Below are 18,390 nucleotides of genomic sequence, written 5' to 3'. Positions count from 1 at the left end.
TGGCAAACAGGTCCTAGGGGAGGGACCAGACAAAGTGTAGCTCAACGGACCCCTTATGATGAAAAAGAAGAATCGTTCAGAGTTTCCCTCGCCCAGACGCGGGTCACCAGGGCCCCCCCAGGAGCCAGGCCTGGGGGTGGGGCTCGATGGTGAGCGCCTGGTGGCCGGGCCTTTACCCATGGGGCCCGGCCGGGCACAGCCTGAAGAGGCGACGTGGGACCTCCTTCCCATGAACTCACCACCCGTAGGAGGGGCCAAAGGGGTCAGGTGCCGTGTGAGTTGGGCGGCAGCCGAAGTGGGGACCTTGGCAGTTGGATCCTCGGCTGCAAAAGCTAGCTCTGGGGATGTGGAATGTCACCTCTCTGGTGGGGAAGGAGCCTGAACTGGTGTGCGAGGTTGAGAAGTTCTGACTAGATATAGTCAGCCTCACCTCGACACACAGCATGGGCTCTGGAACCAGTCTTCTCGAAAGGGGTTGGACTCTCTTCCACTCTGGAGTTGCCACTGGTGAGAGGCGCCTGGCAGGGGTGGCAATACTTATTGCCCCCCGGCTTGGTGCCTGTACGTTGGAGTTTACCCCCGGTGAATGAGAGGGAAGCCTCCCTCCACCTTCGGGTGGGGGGATGGATCCTGACTGTTGTTTGTGCCTACGGTCCAAACAGCAGTTCAGAGTATCCACCCTTTTTGGAGTCCTTAGAGGGGGTGCTGGAGAGTGCTCCTTATGGAGACTCCCTCGTTCTGCTAGGGGAATTCAACGCTCACGTTGGCAGCAACACTGAGACCTCGAGGGGCGTGATTGGGAGCAATGGCCCTCCCGATCTGAACCTGAGTGGTGTTTTGTTATTGGACTTCTGTGCTGACCACAGATTGTCCATAACAATTAACAATTTTGCTGAACTTAGATTGTCTGGACTTTAACTGATAACAATGGAACCTGTGATTCATTTTGAATATGATCTGTGTCACGATCCCTGCTCCTCTCCCCCTTCTCAGTACTTTTCCACTCACTCTCCCTCTGCTCCCTCTACCTGCTGACCACGCCCACTCTGCCTGCTCACTCACTCACCTCCAGCTGCAGCCCATCAGTAATCAACCCAGGATATAAGCCACCCACACACACAGACTCATTGCCAGATTGTTCCTTCGCATCATGCAAGACTCTCCAGCATTCTCCTGCCAGATCTTTGAAAGCCGACCCTGCCTGTTCCTGACCTGCTCTCTTCGCCTGATCCCCGGTAAACCTACCTGCCTTCTGTCCCCGACCACGAGTTCTGTTTTGGCGTTTCTGATCTGCTCTGCTGGCAAAGACCTCTCCGCCTGGCCCCGACGATCCTCCTGGTCCATCCCCATCGGTACTGTTGCATCATCGGACTGTTCACTCGGTTTCGGAACCTCCGCCTGTCCCCGACCACGCTTCCGCCTTCTCCTCGACGGTATCTCCACACGTGCTGTCGAGCTGCTGGGCTACGGGGTTTCCTCTGCATCTACGCCGAGTGACGTAAGCTTCGGTTCGTTGCTTCGATCTCCCTCCAGAGACTTTGTTGTGGGTTCCGACCCGAAGAACAAACTGTTTGCAGAATTACTTCATCTTGCTTTGTGTCTGATTTGTGCTGGGCTGAATAAACGTCATTACCAACTATCCCTGTTTACCGGTGTACTGCATCTGGGTCCGTATCACACCCGTTACAATCTGAGGATTACTGGAGTTAGAGCTCATTATCATTATCATTTTTGTCTGACAGTAGAGTTTATTGCACCTCCTCTAGCAGTTTTATCTTGAACTGGTCAGCATTAATGGAACATCAGGGAGCACACCTTTCCAATGATATGCTGTATGACTATACCACTTAAATAACAACAAGTACAGCACTTGCATTACGTATCCCATGACTAATTCAGCTGACAATGATCATCTTACATGACTGTTGAATTCCAAAATCAAGGGTATTTAAAGTAAAACAACATGTCAGGCAACATGGAAAAAGACAGCTTAGCTGTCTGGATCTGCCGTTGGTCAGGTTCCTCTGTTTCAGCTTATATAAGGCCATATGTCTTACTTTTTGGAACATCAAAACAGAGGGAAGTCGATATCTGCTCTTCTCTGCGGGTGCAGCAGTGTCTTTGACAGCTCTTAGGAGAGTTATGCTGAATTGTTGCTTCCATCCAGCTCTTCTAATTAGTTAATTCACATCATATGTTTGGATGGAAACATATCTTTTAAGAGTAGCGGACTTTCCAAAGACGACAACATTAGGTTGACCTACACAGCAGCTAAAGAACAAGCTTGTTAAAATAAATGGTAGCTAGACTAAGTGTGGCTGGCGGATACAGCTTTAAAATAATATCACAATATTTTTAGGCTATATCATGATACACAATATATATCTCCATATTTGGAAATCTCCTCTAAACTACTGTAAACTACTAAAATAAAACATATTATTATTTATATTTATATTATCAATAATATACAAATGTTAAATAAACCACAGACACAAAAAAGTAGCTACTGCTATGAAATAAAGTTACATGAACTACTTTTAAAATAAAGTTTAATGAAATACTGTTAAGCTGAATGTGTTTTTTAACAGGTGCAGCACAGGACCCCTTGCTGGCCCCTCCCACACAGGATCTGTCCCCTTCACACCCTCTCAGACACCTATTCAACACCGGCCTTACCCTCACCCACGCCTGCTGAGCTACTACTACTACTACCCCCACACTTCAACTTCAACCTCCTCAGGGACCACACCACCCCACATAAGAGTAACAATTGGCCAGGTGAGGAGACAGCTGGAGAAACTTCACGCCCCAGCTGTCTGGAATCCTGCAACACATTTACAACCTGAGTCTGTTGCAAGAAAGGGTACCAGTGCTATGGAAAACGTCATGTATAGTACCAGTACTCAAGAAAGCCACCTCATCTGGCCTTAACGACTTCAGACCTGTCATCTTCACATCACATGCCATGAAGGTACTGAAGAAACTGGTTCTGGCCCACCTCGAACCACCGGTGAAACCTGCACTTGATCCACTTCAGTTTGCCTACCAGCCCCATACAGGCGTGGATGATGCTGTCATCTACCTCCTGCAGCGAGCCCTCTCTCACCTGGATGTGAGTGGTGGCATAGTGAGGATCATGTTTTTTATTTCTCTAGCGCCTTAAATGCCATTCAACTAGACCTGCTAAGTGGAAAGCTGCTCAGGATAGGTGTCAGTTCATCCACTGTCTCCGGGATCTCTGACTCTCTGTCAGACAGGCCCCACTTTGTGCATCTGGGGAGCTTCCTGTTTGATGTGGTGGTCAGTAACACAGGAGCACCTCAGGGGACTGTTCTGTCGCCATTCCTGTTCACTTTGTGCACCTCTGAATCATGCCATCTACAGAAGTTCTCTGGATGACTCTGCGGTGGTTGGGTGTATTAGAGATGGGCAGGAGTCGGAGTACCGGCAGTTGGTGGACGACTTTGTGGATAAGTGCGGCAGGAATCATCTGCTCCTGAATGTTACAAAGACCAAGGAGATGGTGGTCGACTTCAGGAGGTCAAGAATCACGATGACGCCCATCAAGATCCTGGGTGAGGCGGTTGGACTCATAGAGAACAACAAGTACTTAGGTGTCCACTTGAACCACAGACAGGACTGCAGTGCCCACACCTGCGCTGTGTACAAGAAGGGGACAGGCCGACTCTATTTCCTGAGGAGCTCAAATCCTTTCAATGTATGCAGCAAGATGTTGGAGATCTTCTACCAGTCTGTGGTGCCGAGTGCCATCTATTGTGTTGTAGTCTGCTGGGGAGCAGCATCAGTGCCAGGGACACCGGCAGATTAAACCAACTGATCCGCAAGGCTGGATCTGTCATTGGCCACAACCTGGACTCATTTCAGTCAGTGACAGAAAAGCGGTCACTGAACAAACTGCTGTCTTTCAACAATCCATCATATCCCCTTCATGACAATATTCAGAGACGGCGGAGCTTGTTCTTCAACAGACTCCTTCAGCTCCGGAGTCACAAAGAGCAATTCAAACAATCAATCCTCCCATTTTCAATAAGACTCTTTAACAGCTCCCCGCTGTGTGGCGGGTGAATGCACCATCTGCACTGGACTCACATGCACATCCATCTTCACTTTTGCACACTTATTTGCACTTTTTTTTTCTTACTCTTTTTAACCTTTCATTTGTTTTATTTTATTTTACATTATTTTATTTTATTTGAAAAGGGACCATGTACAATATTTAACATAGATGTTGCCATTTGATGCATTATACCAGAGTTAATTTACATCTGCAGTCCCTTGGAAGGTCACAATTAAAACATCACAATTTCCAAATATTACAAAAGAAGTAGAAAAAAGAAAAAATGCGTAGCACAGTAACTCAAAGCTACGACATTACACACACCTGCACACACGCTTTCTCTGACCTATAAACAGGCACACACATGCACACACACATACACACATACACACACACACACACACACACACACACAAATACATTCTACAAATTTAAAAAAGACATCAGTGGTAACAGTTCTGAGAGTGTTTCAACAGAGTTTGTTTTTAAAGCCGCCAATAGAATTATAGTTCTCAATGTTCTCAGGCAGGGTGTTCCACTGTGCTGTGGCTTTTACAGAAAAACTGTGAAAAACTGTGGCTTTTACAGAAATACCTTTTCTTCGCACTGCCTTTGGGCAGTGCGAAGAAAAGGTATTGAGCAGTCTCTAGCTGCAGATATCCGAGTAGATTTTATGGATTCCTTTTGAGCGAAAGTTAATAAATTGGCGCAGTGGAGGAGGGGCCAACCCATTAAGAATCTTAAAGACTAAACACATATTTGAAAATAATTTAAAGTTCAGAAGATGATGTTTCTCCAGGATTGTACAGTTTGTTTATATAGAGACTCCAGCAGTTTAGTGACTGATTGCCCAGCTTGTCCCTAGCATGTTATACAATAGCACATTTGGTAAAGGATCATAGTGTGCATGAAGATCTTAGCTGCATCCATTGAGATGCAGCTTCTAGTGTGTCTAAAATTTGCCAAATTGTATTTTACAGTTTTTACTAATTATGTTAATTATGTTACTTTTGATATGTGATTTAAAATTTAGATTTGAATTGAGCATGACACCCAGATATAACTCAGTGACTATTAAATCTTTTTAGTCTTAATGAAAATGTCAGCACTGGCTGAGGAGAGGAATATACCTTTTAAGGCTAAGACGTTACTGTTCAAGCCACTCTGTGATCCTTCCTATAGCATTTACTGGTTTCTTAGACAGACCCTTGAGGAACAACCGTAGAACACTTGATATAATCAGATAGTATATTGTTTACTTTAACACACTGTGACCTATTGACAAATATGAGGACATCCATTCCAGTGCTTGAGATGAAAAATTAAATTAAGAAAGTTTTGAGATAACATCATTGTGATTAACTGTATCAAAAGCCTTCCTCAAGTCTAAAAAACAGCAACAACCACTTCTCCCTTGTCTATTTGAGATTGTACCTGCTCTATTAGATATAGTGTAGTTGTCTCAGTGGAGTGATTGGGCCGAAACCCAAACTGCATTGCATGTAAGCCAAAGTTGCTACTTTCAAGGTAGGATGTCAATTGTTGGACTACAACTTTCTCTGCAATCTTGGATAATACTGGCAATGTACTTATGGGCCTGTAATTACCAACTTCATGATGATCTCCAGATTTAAATACAGGAGTGATAATTGCTTAATTGTTTCCTAGCACTGGGAAAAATATTTTGTTTAAATGGAAGATTATGAAGAAAAACATAAATGGTTCAAAGTTTCCCTTGCCCGGATGCGGGTCACGGGGCCCCTCCTAGAGCTAGGCCTGGGGTGGGGCTCAATGGCGAGCCCCTGGCGGCCAGGCCTTTACCTATGAGGCCCTACTGGGCACAGCCCGAGGAGGCAACGTGGGACCTTCTTCCCATGGACTCACCACCCATAGGAGGGGCCAAAGGGGTCGGGTGCGATGTGAGTTGGGCGGCAGCAGAGGGCGGGGACCTTGGCAGTTGGATCCTCAACTGCAGAAGCTAGCTCTAGGCACTGGAACATCACCTCTCTGGTGGGGAGGGAGTCTGAGCTGTTGTTTGTGCCTGTTTGTTGTTTGGGCAGCTCAGAGTATCCACCCTTTTTGGAGACCTTAGAGGGGGTGCTGGATAGTACTCCTTCTGGGGATTCCCTCGTTCTGCTGGGGGACTTCAACGCTCATGTTGGCAACGACAGTGAGACCTGGAGGGGTGTGATCGGGAGGAATGGCCCCCCCATCCAAACCCAAGTGGTGTTTTGTTATTGGAGTTCTGTGCTCGCCACAGATTGTCCATAACAATCACCATGTTCAGGCATAAGGTTGTCCATATGTGCACTTGGTACCAGGACATCCTAGGCTGCAGTTCGATGATCGACTTTGTAGTCGTGTCGTCAGACTTGCGGCCTCATGTCTTAGACACTCAGGTGAAGAGGGGGTCGAAGCTGTCAACCGATCACTACCTGGTGGTAAGTTGGCTCCGATGGTGGGGGAGGATGCTGGTCAGACCTGGCAGACCCAAACGCATTGTGATGGTCTGCTGTGAATGTCTGGCAGAGCTTTCCGTCAGAAGGAGCTTAACTTCCACCTCCGGGAGAGCTTTGACCATGTCCCAGGGGAGGCGGGGGACATTGAGTCCGAGTGGGCCATGTTCCTTGCCTCCATTGTTAAGGTGGCTGATTGGTGCTGTGGCCGTAAGGTGGTCAGTGCCTGTCGTGGCAGCAACACCTGAACCCGATGGTGGACAGCGCAGTGAGGGATGGCGTCAAACTAAAGAAGGCATCTCAGGAGGGGGAAGCAGTGCTCTGTCAACACTGTGTATAGTGGGGACGGTGCTCTGCTGACCTCGACTCGGGACACTGTGGTTCGGTGGAAGGATTACTTCAAAGACGTCCTCAATCCCACTGACATGCCTTCCAGTGAAGAAGCAGGGCCCGGGGACTTGGGGGTGGGCTCTCCTATCTCTGGGGCTGAGGTTGCCAAGGTGGTAAAAAAGCTCCTCAGTGGCAGGGCCCTGGGGGTGGATGAGATCCGCCTGGAGTTTAAGGCCCTGGATGTTGTGGGGCTGTCATGGTTGATACGACAACACTGCATGGACATTGGGGGAAGTGCCCCTGGACTGGCAGATCAGGGTGGTGGTCCCTCTTTTTAAGAAGGGGTACTGGAGGGTTTGTTCCAACTATAGGGGGGATCACATTCCTCAGCCTCCCTGGTGAGGTCTATTCAGGGGTACTGGAGAGGAGGGTCTGCCACAATGCGGTTTTCGTCCTAGTCGTGGACCTGTGGACCAGTTCTGGACCCTTGGCAGGGTCCTTGAGGGTGCATGGGAGTTTGCCCAACCAGTCCACATGTGCTTTCAACCGTGTCCCTCGGGGAGTCCTGTGGGGGGTTCTCCGGGAGTATGGGGTATCGGACGCCCTGATATGGGCCGTCTGATACGGGCCGTCCATTCCCTGCAAGACCGGTGCTGGAGCTTGATCAACATTGTCGGCAGTAAGTCGGACTCGTTTCCAGTGAGGGTTGGACTCTGCCAGGGCTGCCCTTTGTCACCGATTCTGTTCATAACTTATATGGACAGATTTCTAGCCGCAGCCGGGGTGTTGAGGGGTTCCAGTACGGTGACCACGGGATCGGGACGCTGTTTTTGGCAGATGATGTGGTCCTGTTGGCTTCATCAGGCCGTGACCTCCAGCTCTCACTGGATCAGTTCACAGCCGGTTGTGAAGCAGCCGGGATGAATGCCCTCTCCAGATCGGGGAGGAAATCCTGCCCCAAGTGGAGGAGTTTAAGTACCTCGGGAGATCGACAGGAGGATCGATGCAGAGTCTGCAGTAATGCAGAGTCTGCACCGATCTGTCGTGGTGAAGAGGGAGCTGAGCTGAAAGGCAAAGCTCTCGATTTACCGGTCGATCTTCATTCCTACCCTCACGTCAGGGGGTCACCAGCTTTGGTTAGCAACCGAAAGAACAAGATCGCGGGTACAAGCGGCCGAAATGAGCTTCCTCCGTAGGGTGGCTGGGCTCTCCCTTAGAGATAGGGTGAGAAGCTCAGTCATCCGGGAGCTCAGAATAGAGCCGCTGCTCCTCCCTGTTGAGAAGAGCCAGATGAGGTGGCTGGGGCACCTAATTAGGATGCCTCCCCGACGCCTCCCTGGTGAGGTGTTCAGGGCACGTCCCACCGGTAGAAGACCCCGGGGAAGTGCCTCCATCTTTGTTTTGGTGCCGTGCATTGTGTCGATGCTCCTTCAGCGACACAGAGGGACGTAAAGTGCTATCACATGATGTTAACAAAATAAATATGTGAAACGACTGACAATTTTCTATTGTCACACGATATATTTCGTACCACACAGCCCTAAGACCAAGTAGGGTTGTTGAAAAAATTGATACTCAGATAGTAATTGATTTTAGAAATAAGTATGGATACGACGCTCAATGCAACCTTCTACTACAATTATTATGAGCTACGCCTCCACTATGAATATACCAATGGGACTCTTATCAACACCTAAGATATTTGAACGTAACATAACATGATATCATGTGCATTTAGTAATTTTACAGCTATTATTATTGTAATATGACGTGTTTGTTACCATTATTGCTCTGCATTTTCCCCCTCTCTCTCCTTCCCCTCTCTCTTTCTGTTTCTCTGGGTTTTTTTTTTATTATTGTAATTAAACTGTTATTTACGACCTCCCCCTTGTATCAGGGGTTCTTTTTAGGGAGTTTTTACTTAGGCGATGTGAGGGTCTAAGGGAAGAGGTGTGTTAAATGCTGTAAAGCCCTCTAAGGTAAATCGTGTTTTGTCAAAATGGTCTTTCAAGATGGAATTGACTAGACTTGACACACAACGACACACAGTACTGCTGCAGACAGGACAGGCACACAGCCCCTCCCCTCACTTGCAGCTGAATATGTTAACTGTTGTGCACAAGATTAAGAGCTGGGCTGTGTTGCCAGCATAAAACTACAGTATATCATGGCAAATGCTGATGCTTAGAGTTCTTAACGGGCCAAAAAAATACAACTCCAACCAACCAAACCATGAGAGTTCAAATCCAAATCCAAGATTATCACATGATCATGGCCACACACGCCTTCAGCTGAAAATGGATCAGGGGCTCTCCACACTGTATTTCCCCACCAGACAGACTCCTACATTACTCACTAATTAATCACTTGGTACATTTTCTCTCCATTGCATGCTTCAGTCTGTCCAGACTTGTCTTACCTTTCTTTGTTATGATAATGCGGAGCAGTGGATTGGCTGACGAGACAGCTTTATGGAAGTTGTCGTCGTTGTTGATTGGAAGGAGGTCTCCGTGGACGTCTGCGTATCCCAACATTACGTCGACACCAGGGATGCGATGGATGGTTTGAAGGAGGAGGTAGAACTCCTGAAAGCCACCCGGGCCATTCCTCTTTAAGGCAAAGCGACGGTATTCTGCCTCAAACTGAAGAAGACAATGAACATAAAAACCAAAACAGTGCATTAGTCTGAGACATTTCTCAGTTCAGGATGGAACAGGATCAACATGTAATGTAATACAATGAGAGATGAGACAAATTACAGTACTATCACCATTTACATTTTACAAATTCATTAAAACTTAATGTTCCAAATGCATGTCTGTCTGCTACCACGACTAGCATCGAAGAGAGAAGAATTATGAGATACATAAAATCATGTAACATTTCAGTGATATCATAAGCTGCAATTTGATCATATATCCTGCCAGTATGGCACAAAATTTCAGTTTATCATTCCTATCATTTCTGTTTTTTTGCCTCTTATCCTGTCCTGCATACCCATCAGATTCAACGCTTGTTTTATCCCCTTTTTAATTTTCTTAGTTTTTGCTTAATTAAGTTTTTTCACTGTTATACTGTCTTCACTTTTGTTTTATGTCTTTGAGTCACTTTATGTTTTCTGTTTATATGTCCCTGTGCTGCCTTCACTTGATCTGTTGTCACAATAAATTTCACAATAAAGGAAGGTATAAAAAAATACAGAGAGAGATACATACAATCATGTAACATTTCAGTGATATCATGTGTGGCAATTTGATCATATATCCTTCCAGTATGGGTTTCCGTTTATTGTTCCAATATCACCAGTACCTATCAGACCGAATCATGATGCGGATTTTGGTTTTTAATTGTGTGCGCAGCGTGTCTGCAACTGAAAGAAAAAGACTTTTTATGCCGGTGTGCGCAGGTGACTTGACAATGAGGCTGCAGCATTCATAGCAGAGAGTATGAAGTGTGTGAAAAGTTTGGCCTCTATGTCAGTAAATAAATGCTACAAATCCTCAAGACCCAAGAAAAGCTCTTGTGTCATTTCACTACCTGCTGATTACAGTGAAGAGGGTTAGCCCCAACATTAGCAAGCTAAGTTAGCCTCATATCAGAAACTAACAAGGTTCCCTTGAAGGTGCATTTAGTTATTTCCAGCCAATCCGTCCAACTGAATGAGAGGCAGTATGTCATCCTTTCAGTGATTTTAAGGCCACAGTTTGTGTTGTCATAAGTTACACACAAAGATATTTTTTAGTAAATAACTAACGTTAGATGATACTTACTGGTCTAAGACAAAAGGTTGTGAATTCAGCTTCAAACTGCATCTTTCGACCCTTTTAAGAGCTGTCTCCAGCTTTGGAAAGCCACGCCAATATTTACTCTAGCTTTGCTTCTCCTTTCATTGCTTCTTTTCTTATGGAACGTTGCCTCTTTCACAAAGCTGCCTGTGATGGGGAGAACACTCATTTTCGTGGAGCTTCTGCCATTGCTGTGTTTCTTACAGTGCAGCCCAAACATACATGACCAGTTCACCTCAATTCGCGTCTGAATTCATGCAGAGCTGTTCAGAAAGTCACTGGAGCTGCAGCTGAGTGGCTGTTTTGATGTGATATTCCTCAGCTCAGTTCGCATCGCAGGTATCCCAGCATGCTTTGTACAATGAATCGGAGCAGATTTCTGGTCACGTGAAGTTGCGTATAGTGGGGGTGCACCCTGACACACTAATTATTCAGTGTTAATTATTCACTAACTATTCAGTGAGACTGTAACCTCTACGCTGTTTACAATGACTCCAGTGTTATGTAGGGGTCTGTTTTCCCATCGATAGGTGTTTCCTCTCCTCCTAACCTGACCCAAATCCTTAGCCCTAACCATGACCATCATGGGGGGAGCAAAAACATTAACAGGCACTATTCGACAGGGGAATGCACTTTGACACAGCTTCTTCATCCTCTCCTGCGGCACACTAGAGGCTAAAGTGACTCACAATCACCTCTCAGGCCAGGAAGCATTATTACAGGATGAACGGCCCATCCCCGGCTGATATTTCTGCAATACAATACATAGGCATCTTGGACATAACTTGTTTTAAATTTTAGTTTAAAACATTCAAAAACTGAACTAACCCTTTGTGTAACCTTAGTGTGTAGAAACACACTAAGGTTACACAAAGGGTTAGTTCAGTTCTTGAATGTTTTAAACTAAAATTATGTCCAGATCTTACAAGATGCACCTTTAAGATGTTTTGGTAAGGTGGACTTGCTATATTCACTCTAGTCATTTCCTATCCATATCCAAGTGTACTTTAAACTATTAAGAGGTATTATATTTAATTTCAAGTTTAAATTTATCTTTGCAATTTAAAAAAAGTCATTCTTCTAGCTTGCTGGCCATTGTTTTGTGCTTTATTTTGAAAGAAAAGTATTGGTTCAGAAACTGTTTAGACACATGTTCCAATATTAAAAGTATAGTTTTGGCACTGGAATCAAAAATAAGCAAACGATTCCCAACTCCATCTATATCTAGATATAATTGTTTTTATCTGTCGAGGTCTTCACCAATCTGCCTATGATTTCTCCCTCCACCCCAATATAATGAAGGTAAATACAAGTCTATTTGTACAAACCCTGTCCTGTTAATGTTTCAAAATAAAATGTTTTGTATCAGCAACTGATGGCATTCTGTCCACAGAGACACAGACAGATAGCTTTTGTTTTGAAAGGGAAGCAAGGAAGTTGAGGTAAAACAAACATATTTGTATTTCCTCATCTCTGTGACAGAGAGAGACTTTAAACTGCAGTATAAAGTGGTACAGAGTACATATAATCATTCAGTTTGTCAGGAGTCTATTCCTGCTGACAAATGGGAGCATCACGTGTAAAAAAAACGGCGAGGCATCATTTCTCTAGAGGTGCTGCAGCAGAAATGCAGCAGAGACGTGCCTGACAGGATTATGTCGATTATGTCACGACATGTTACGTTTGCTCTCCCTGCTCGTGCTCGTTGTCACTTGTGTTGCACTTGCTCTCTCATTGCACATGCAGTCTGGAAATAAAATGCTAAGTTTTGAAACAACCACACAGGCAGTGCACTGTGACTCTCTGCTTTCAACCTGTGCTGAAACTTCTGTTTGGACTTTGTGGGGGCCTTTGAGCACAAGGAAAGGGTGCGCTTGATTTACAAAATAAAAGACAATATAGGAACAACATTGTTTGACTAATCATGCTGCACATAATCGTTTTATCTTGACTATCTTGTTTTGAAAATCGAGGGAAAAGTGTTGTTGTTTTTACTTTCACTGTCAGAACAGGGTATTGCTCGTTTAAGTTACTGCCCCAGGGTAAAGCCAAAGAAGTTCACAGATTAGCTAAATGACCATAGTACCACCACCCAAAAAGAAAAAAACTTTGTAACACACAACCCAGTATATTCATTTTTTTCTCACCTGAGCCAGGAAGCAAAAATAGAGATGGAAAAGGAGAGATTACATTTTTTCTCAAAGCCAAATAAGATTAAGTACAGCAGTGAATTGAGCACACTCATGATGTACTATTTTGTAAACATGTAAACATGTCTTTCTACTTCTATTGTAAATTTCTAAATTTCTTCTATTGTAAATTTTTAAATTTCTATTTCATATTTCTTTATATTTGCTAAACGTTAGGCATTCTGTGGACAGCAAAGTAAGAATTTCATTGTACAGGGAAACATGTTTCCATACTGTGCATATGACAATAAACACTTTGAATTGAATTGAATTGAATTTAATTGAATTGAATTGAATGTACCGCTTGTTCAGACATACTCTCCCTGTTGTGTTCACTTTGTTTTAAGTTTTTAGTATTGAGAAAGAACAAACATTTAAATGCAAATAGTTAAAGTGCTGATCCTGTGCCAGTGGACTGAAGCTCTATTACGCTGATAAGTCATCCCCAGAGTCACGTCTGTTAAGGGGTTTTTTATTGTGTACCACCAGGCCTGAAAAAAAATCTAGGGGGAAACACTGACAGATATTTAATGTGAGTAACATTTAGTTGGATATGACATAGGTGACCCCAGAGTTAAATTCTAGCTCAGCTGAAAAAGCTCCACTTCAGCAATTATGTTACAGTACATAGTTTATTTCTGCTTTAAGTTACATTAGAAATTATACTTATTATTAACTTGCCCTTTTAGACAGCTCAATGAGGCAATTACACCACACAGTGCACTTGGTCCAAGCAAGCATCAATGTTCTCATCCAAGGTGTGAGACGTGAGGCTGAACACTCGCAATGGTCACAAAAAACAGCGCAACATTGATGCAACACAACAGACAAATATCAGCTACTGCCATTAGTGAATGACATCTAATTTGCAGATAGGCCAGTGGTAGTCAACAAAGCAAATATCAACTAATATTGCCATTAAGACGATAAATTGGTCAGTCCCTAATCACGTGCAGTGTATGATAACGGATGACAAGCAACACTGCGTCTGAGATATCTCACAATGTCTCAAAAATAAGACCTGATGTGTCTGAATCTTATCCTTCTCTTGCTGAGTTGAACAAATTCAATGATGTGTTCTGTAACACTGACCAACAGAAGAACAGAACACTATTCCACACACCTGTTGTTGGTGCTGCAGGTGAAACAGAGGAAAAGTCTACTTTTTTCTCCTTTCTTTTTTTCAAGCTTTTCTGAACTTAAGTCTGTTTAAAATAATAGCTACCGTGGCATCACCTATTGGTTCGTGGACTCCCATTTTCAAGCTTTGAGTTCAGCATTTTGGTCATTGTAATGTTAGATGGGGATTGTGGTGGAACTGACTAAGAAGCTGAGGAGGCTATCAACAGACAGCTGGTCACTCAAAGCAGCCTTCCCTTAAATATGCATAACTTAACATAAGTGACAGCTAGGGATTTTTGGGGGGCTGTATGATATACTTATGTAAAGTCAGTGTATAACATACAGTAGCTTGCTGTGTGATCCCTGTTTGCAGAAACAGACGGCACACCAAAGGTCAGCATTACACTGCTGAAAAGAGGGGTCAATATTAAAACATATTTTAGCCACTTCAAAAAAGGCCTAAATTAAAAAAAATAACATCATTCTAAGTGGATGCTGTATTTAGAGTATTTTCATCACTTTATCGTGGCACCAGAAAACTTTTTCCTTTGGTGCTACATTTTCTCAACCCCATAACTTATTATGACTTATTAGGAAGTACCCTGGCCTAGTCTACCAGGGGACTTCCTATGATACACTGAGCTCCTCTCTCCTTCTCTCACTTCATCTGCAAAAATTAATGTCCTATTATTGCACATCACTAACTCGGCTTCTTTTCCGGAGCACTGGCGTCATGTTTTTAGCCTTGTTATTGCCTGTAGCTCCTGGAAGCCTCCTCCACACAAAGAGAGAGGCTTCTGGAGTAAGCAACAAGTCCCTTTATCAGATTTAAAAGTACTGTGTGTGAGGGAGGCTCCCGGGTAGCATGTTAACACTGGCGTGCAGATACTAGGGGTGTGAATCACTGATTACATCACAATACAATATTATATCGATACCTTAGACGATACAATACTTGCCAATATCAAACAGTCTGCCTCGATATGATTTATGTAGATCAAAGGATCGCTACACCCCTAGTAGATACTGCAAGCTCTGATTGATCTTGACGAGTGCATTCAAGAACACGGCTCTCAAACTAGGAGCTAAAGGCTACAAGATACAACAAGGATAAAAAAATGGCACCAGTGACGTTTTTAAAAACAGCTTGTCATGTTGGGGCTTCAGGACACTCGGATTACTTCAGATGATCATTATGCAGACAATTTAATGTTTTATTGTGTATTTTTTCAATATCTGAATCCGGGTCACCATTTGCTGCTTTGGAGATGAGTGCAATGCTTTTTCCCCGTGAACATCCAGCAGTGTTTTATGGACTATAAAACTTCACCCAACTCTCCATTGGCATTAGGGTGACTAGATAATGACTGAATTTTCATTTATGGGTGAATTATCCCTTTAGGCTCTGACACCACTCTGTTTTCTGTTTGGGAGGGAAAAAATCTATTTTGGAAGACCTCCAACCATGAGGGGAGTGTTTCTACAGCTCTTGAAACTGTGTGATAGGGTTTGTTGTCAATTTCAAGAGTCAAATTCTCCCAATTTACCTTTCATTGATATCATAGCTTACTATTACCATAGCTAATAGTTAAAGCTTATTAATGTTTTCTTTTTTTAAAAAATTGGGACCTTTAGTTAATGGATCAAGTAGCCAAGGAAAAAAAAAAAACGTGTGTCAAATTTCGTAGTCAACACCATTTACGTCAATGTGATATTTAACCCACATTTACACAAGTAAATGTAATTATTGCAACAGACTCAGTGTAAACACAGTCACAATAATAAAATAGTTGAATAGTAATTTAAAATGAGTATTAGGAATGCGATACATGAGTGATGAACATAACTGTCTTCTTTTTCAGATTTGTTAATGTTTGTTACCTAGTAGTTGATATGGATGGTAGTAACTAGATGTACATAGGCCTTCATAAAAAGACCTTTTTGGTTACAGCACAATTTCTGTTTATCTGTTGGATGTTAAATTAGCCGTATAATGGCAATTTTGCTTTGCAAATACTGTTTCTGAAAAAGAACCAGGACAGTTAAGTGATGTTCTTGACAAACAAAAAAGAGAGAGTGAGACAGAGACACACAGAGAATTCTCCTAAATCAGTTTGGGCTGAGGCTAACAGCCCCTCTCTTATACACATTCTGACCAGTCTCACTACAGCGCTGCTCTCCAGACACCAACCACAGCAAGCAAAATTAGAACACAGTTTTAATAAACCTATTTAGAACACTGAAAAATCCAGGCTAAGCCAAAGTCAATTGCAATGTTATCACCCCTTTGACCACAACAACACCAACTTTAAACTCTTCACAAATCCTGCATACATGAAGACCATATTTATTCTCACTTTTACAGTGGGGGAAATTAGTAAGCCCGTCTGTGTGATGAATGCGTCTTTCACAGTGTTATATTATTAGACTAATGCATCTGTGTATAACATACATTTCTAATTTTAATATATTTTGCTTTAAAGGATTTTAGTTCATATTAACTTGATATTTTCTTAAAAATGAAAACCTTTGATATCAATACAGTCAGCTATCACACTGAAAAAAAAACTTTAGTGTTTTAATGTTATAAATACACATTATTATGCAAAGTTGCAGCTGTCAGATAGGTCTATTTGCTCCATTAGAGGAAAATTAGCCTGCCCAAATGAAAATATTCTAACAGAGTTTGCCCACCAATAATTTCAAACTATAGACTGCTTAAGGAGGCCTACAGTCGTCAATAACTGCATGAGACAGTGAAAAAGTATGTGCCAACTTGACACCTGCTGTAGCCTGGTGCTGAAGCCTGATACACTTCAGGATTACAGGAACACGGCCTAACGGGACACACTCTCTGAACGGATCCAAAGAGACTAGCAGAAAGATAACTGAAACATAGTGGAAAGAGGAAGACACTTAGGCAGAGTCGGTTGGGAAAGGATGAGATGAATGCGGAATAACACGGAGCAGCGGGGAGGGTAAATCCGTGTACAGTAAACGCAGCCAGGCCGCCTGTCAGCTACACTTCAGTCGCATTTCATTCGGAATCCGTCCCTGAGATGGCAGTGTGGACTGTGGAGGGGAAACGTGTGTCGTTGTGTGTGTTCGAGAGCCAAAGGAAGAGACATCAGGTAGCTCCGAGCTACAACGTTGGTTTTGTCGTGTTGTTAGTGCACCGACAGAGAGCCCATACTCTATCATTAGCCTACTATCAACATTAACAAAAACAATGCCATTAACCAGGCACTCACTTTGCTCTTGACCTCCACCACGTTGTCGGTGAGTTTTAACGGCGTCCGGTGCTGCTGCTGTCTTGACATTCTGCTCCCCGGTTGACTGGTTGGCTGAGGCACTGCGGATAAAAGCATCCACCGCAATTATGGTTGATGTTTACTCCTCCAGCCTCGGTAAACGAAAAGTATATTTCAAAACAAAGAGTGGGCTAGGCGAAGAGAGCTGAAGCGGTCATTTCACCTGCCTGTTAATGTTCCGTTTTCTAACCGCATACGGTTTAAAAAGCAGCAGGGTCTCTCTCCTGTGTTTGTGTCTCCTGTCGTCCTATGTCAAAGCGTGCTGTCATCATTTGCTCGCGACACAGACGGGAAAAACACAGCGCTCGCGACAGGTGGAGTCCGGTAAATCCAGTAGGCTGTGTTGTGGGATGTGGACCAGTGGAACCGGTCCTCCCCCTGCAACCTGACGACACACAGCAGAGAGGGCGGGACATGACGCTGGCTGCAGTCAGAGCAGCACAACACTTGGCTCCACCAGCAGACTAACCTGCGCTGTACGGCGGATTCATTGTTGAGACTGCTGGTAACAGGGCCTTCCTAAGCGTTTCAGAGGTTTCAAGCTGAATATGACCCTTAAAGGCGTAGGCTAATATGCAGGGTAATAGATACATATGTATTAGTCCTTGTGGACATTCACTGTGTACCATTCAGCAATCCTCAGATAAATAGACAGACAAGAATAACAACAGCAGCAACAACAAACTACAAAAACATTAAGAAACATTAGCAACAGGGTATTCCAGAAAGGAGGTTCAACAAACTCTGAGTCTAACCTTGAACTCTGAGTTGACTTTTGAGTTGATTTACTCTAAGACGGGAAACTATATATATATGTGTGTGTGTGTGTGTGTGTGTGTGTGTGTGTGTATCACACTACCACAAGTTGTGCTGTTTAATCCTTAATCCTTCTTTTCGTTCCTTCTTCAAAATAAATACAATACTATACAATAGATTCTGTATAGATTATGATGAATATTTTGTCTTTGTGACTGCAAAACATCATCATCAGTCACAACATGTACTCTGATAACAGAAAAAACCAAGCAACTGTGTCTTCATGGATCTATTATAAATGTGAATACAGCTGTGGGGGAGGGGCCTCATTCATTCCTATGAGAGCTGCTCAGTGGTGAT

General features: G+C 43.7%; 1 protein-coding gene across 2 annotated transcripts in view; it reads right to left on the bottom strand.

The window, feature by feature from the left end:
• Positions 1–17,639, bottom strand: part of pard6a (par-6 family cell polarity regulator alpha) — a 103,097-nt gene extending 85,458 nt beyond the window's left edge. The window contains exons 1-3 of one of the 2 annotated variants that reach the window (XM_042495637.2): positions 17,438–17,639; positions 17,215–17,315; positions 9,287–9,509 (exon numbers count right to left, since the gene is read on the bottom strand). In XM_042495637.2, coding sequence (XP_042351571.2) covers positions 9,287–9,509; positions 17,215–17,283 — 292 coding nt within the window. In that variant the 5' untranslated portion in view covers positions 17,284–17,315; positions 17,438–17,639. Of the gene's footprint in view, positions 1–9,286; positions 9,510–17,214 lie in introns of both variants that reach the window. The other variant, XM_088080633.1, reaches the window with a different exon arrangement.
• Positions 17,640–18,390: the final 751 nt, after the last annotated feature.

The sequence above is a fragment of the Plectropomus leopardus genome, chromosome 7, assembly GCF_026936395.1.
Source record: "Plectropomus leopardus strain MGB_pleo_1.0 chromosome 7, ASM2693639v1, whole genome shotgun sequence".
NCBI classification, from domain to species: domain Eukaryota; kingdom Metazoa; phylum Chordata; class Actinopteri; order Perciformes; family Serranidae; genus Plectropomus; species Plectropomus leopardus.
The sequence above is the reverse complement of the archived record's forward strand: the minus strand, read 5'-3'. Positions and strand labels throughout refer to the sequence as shown.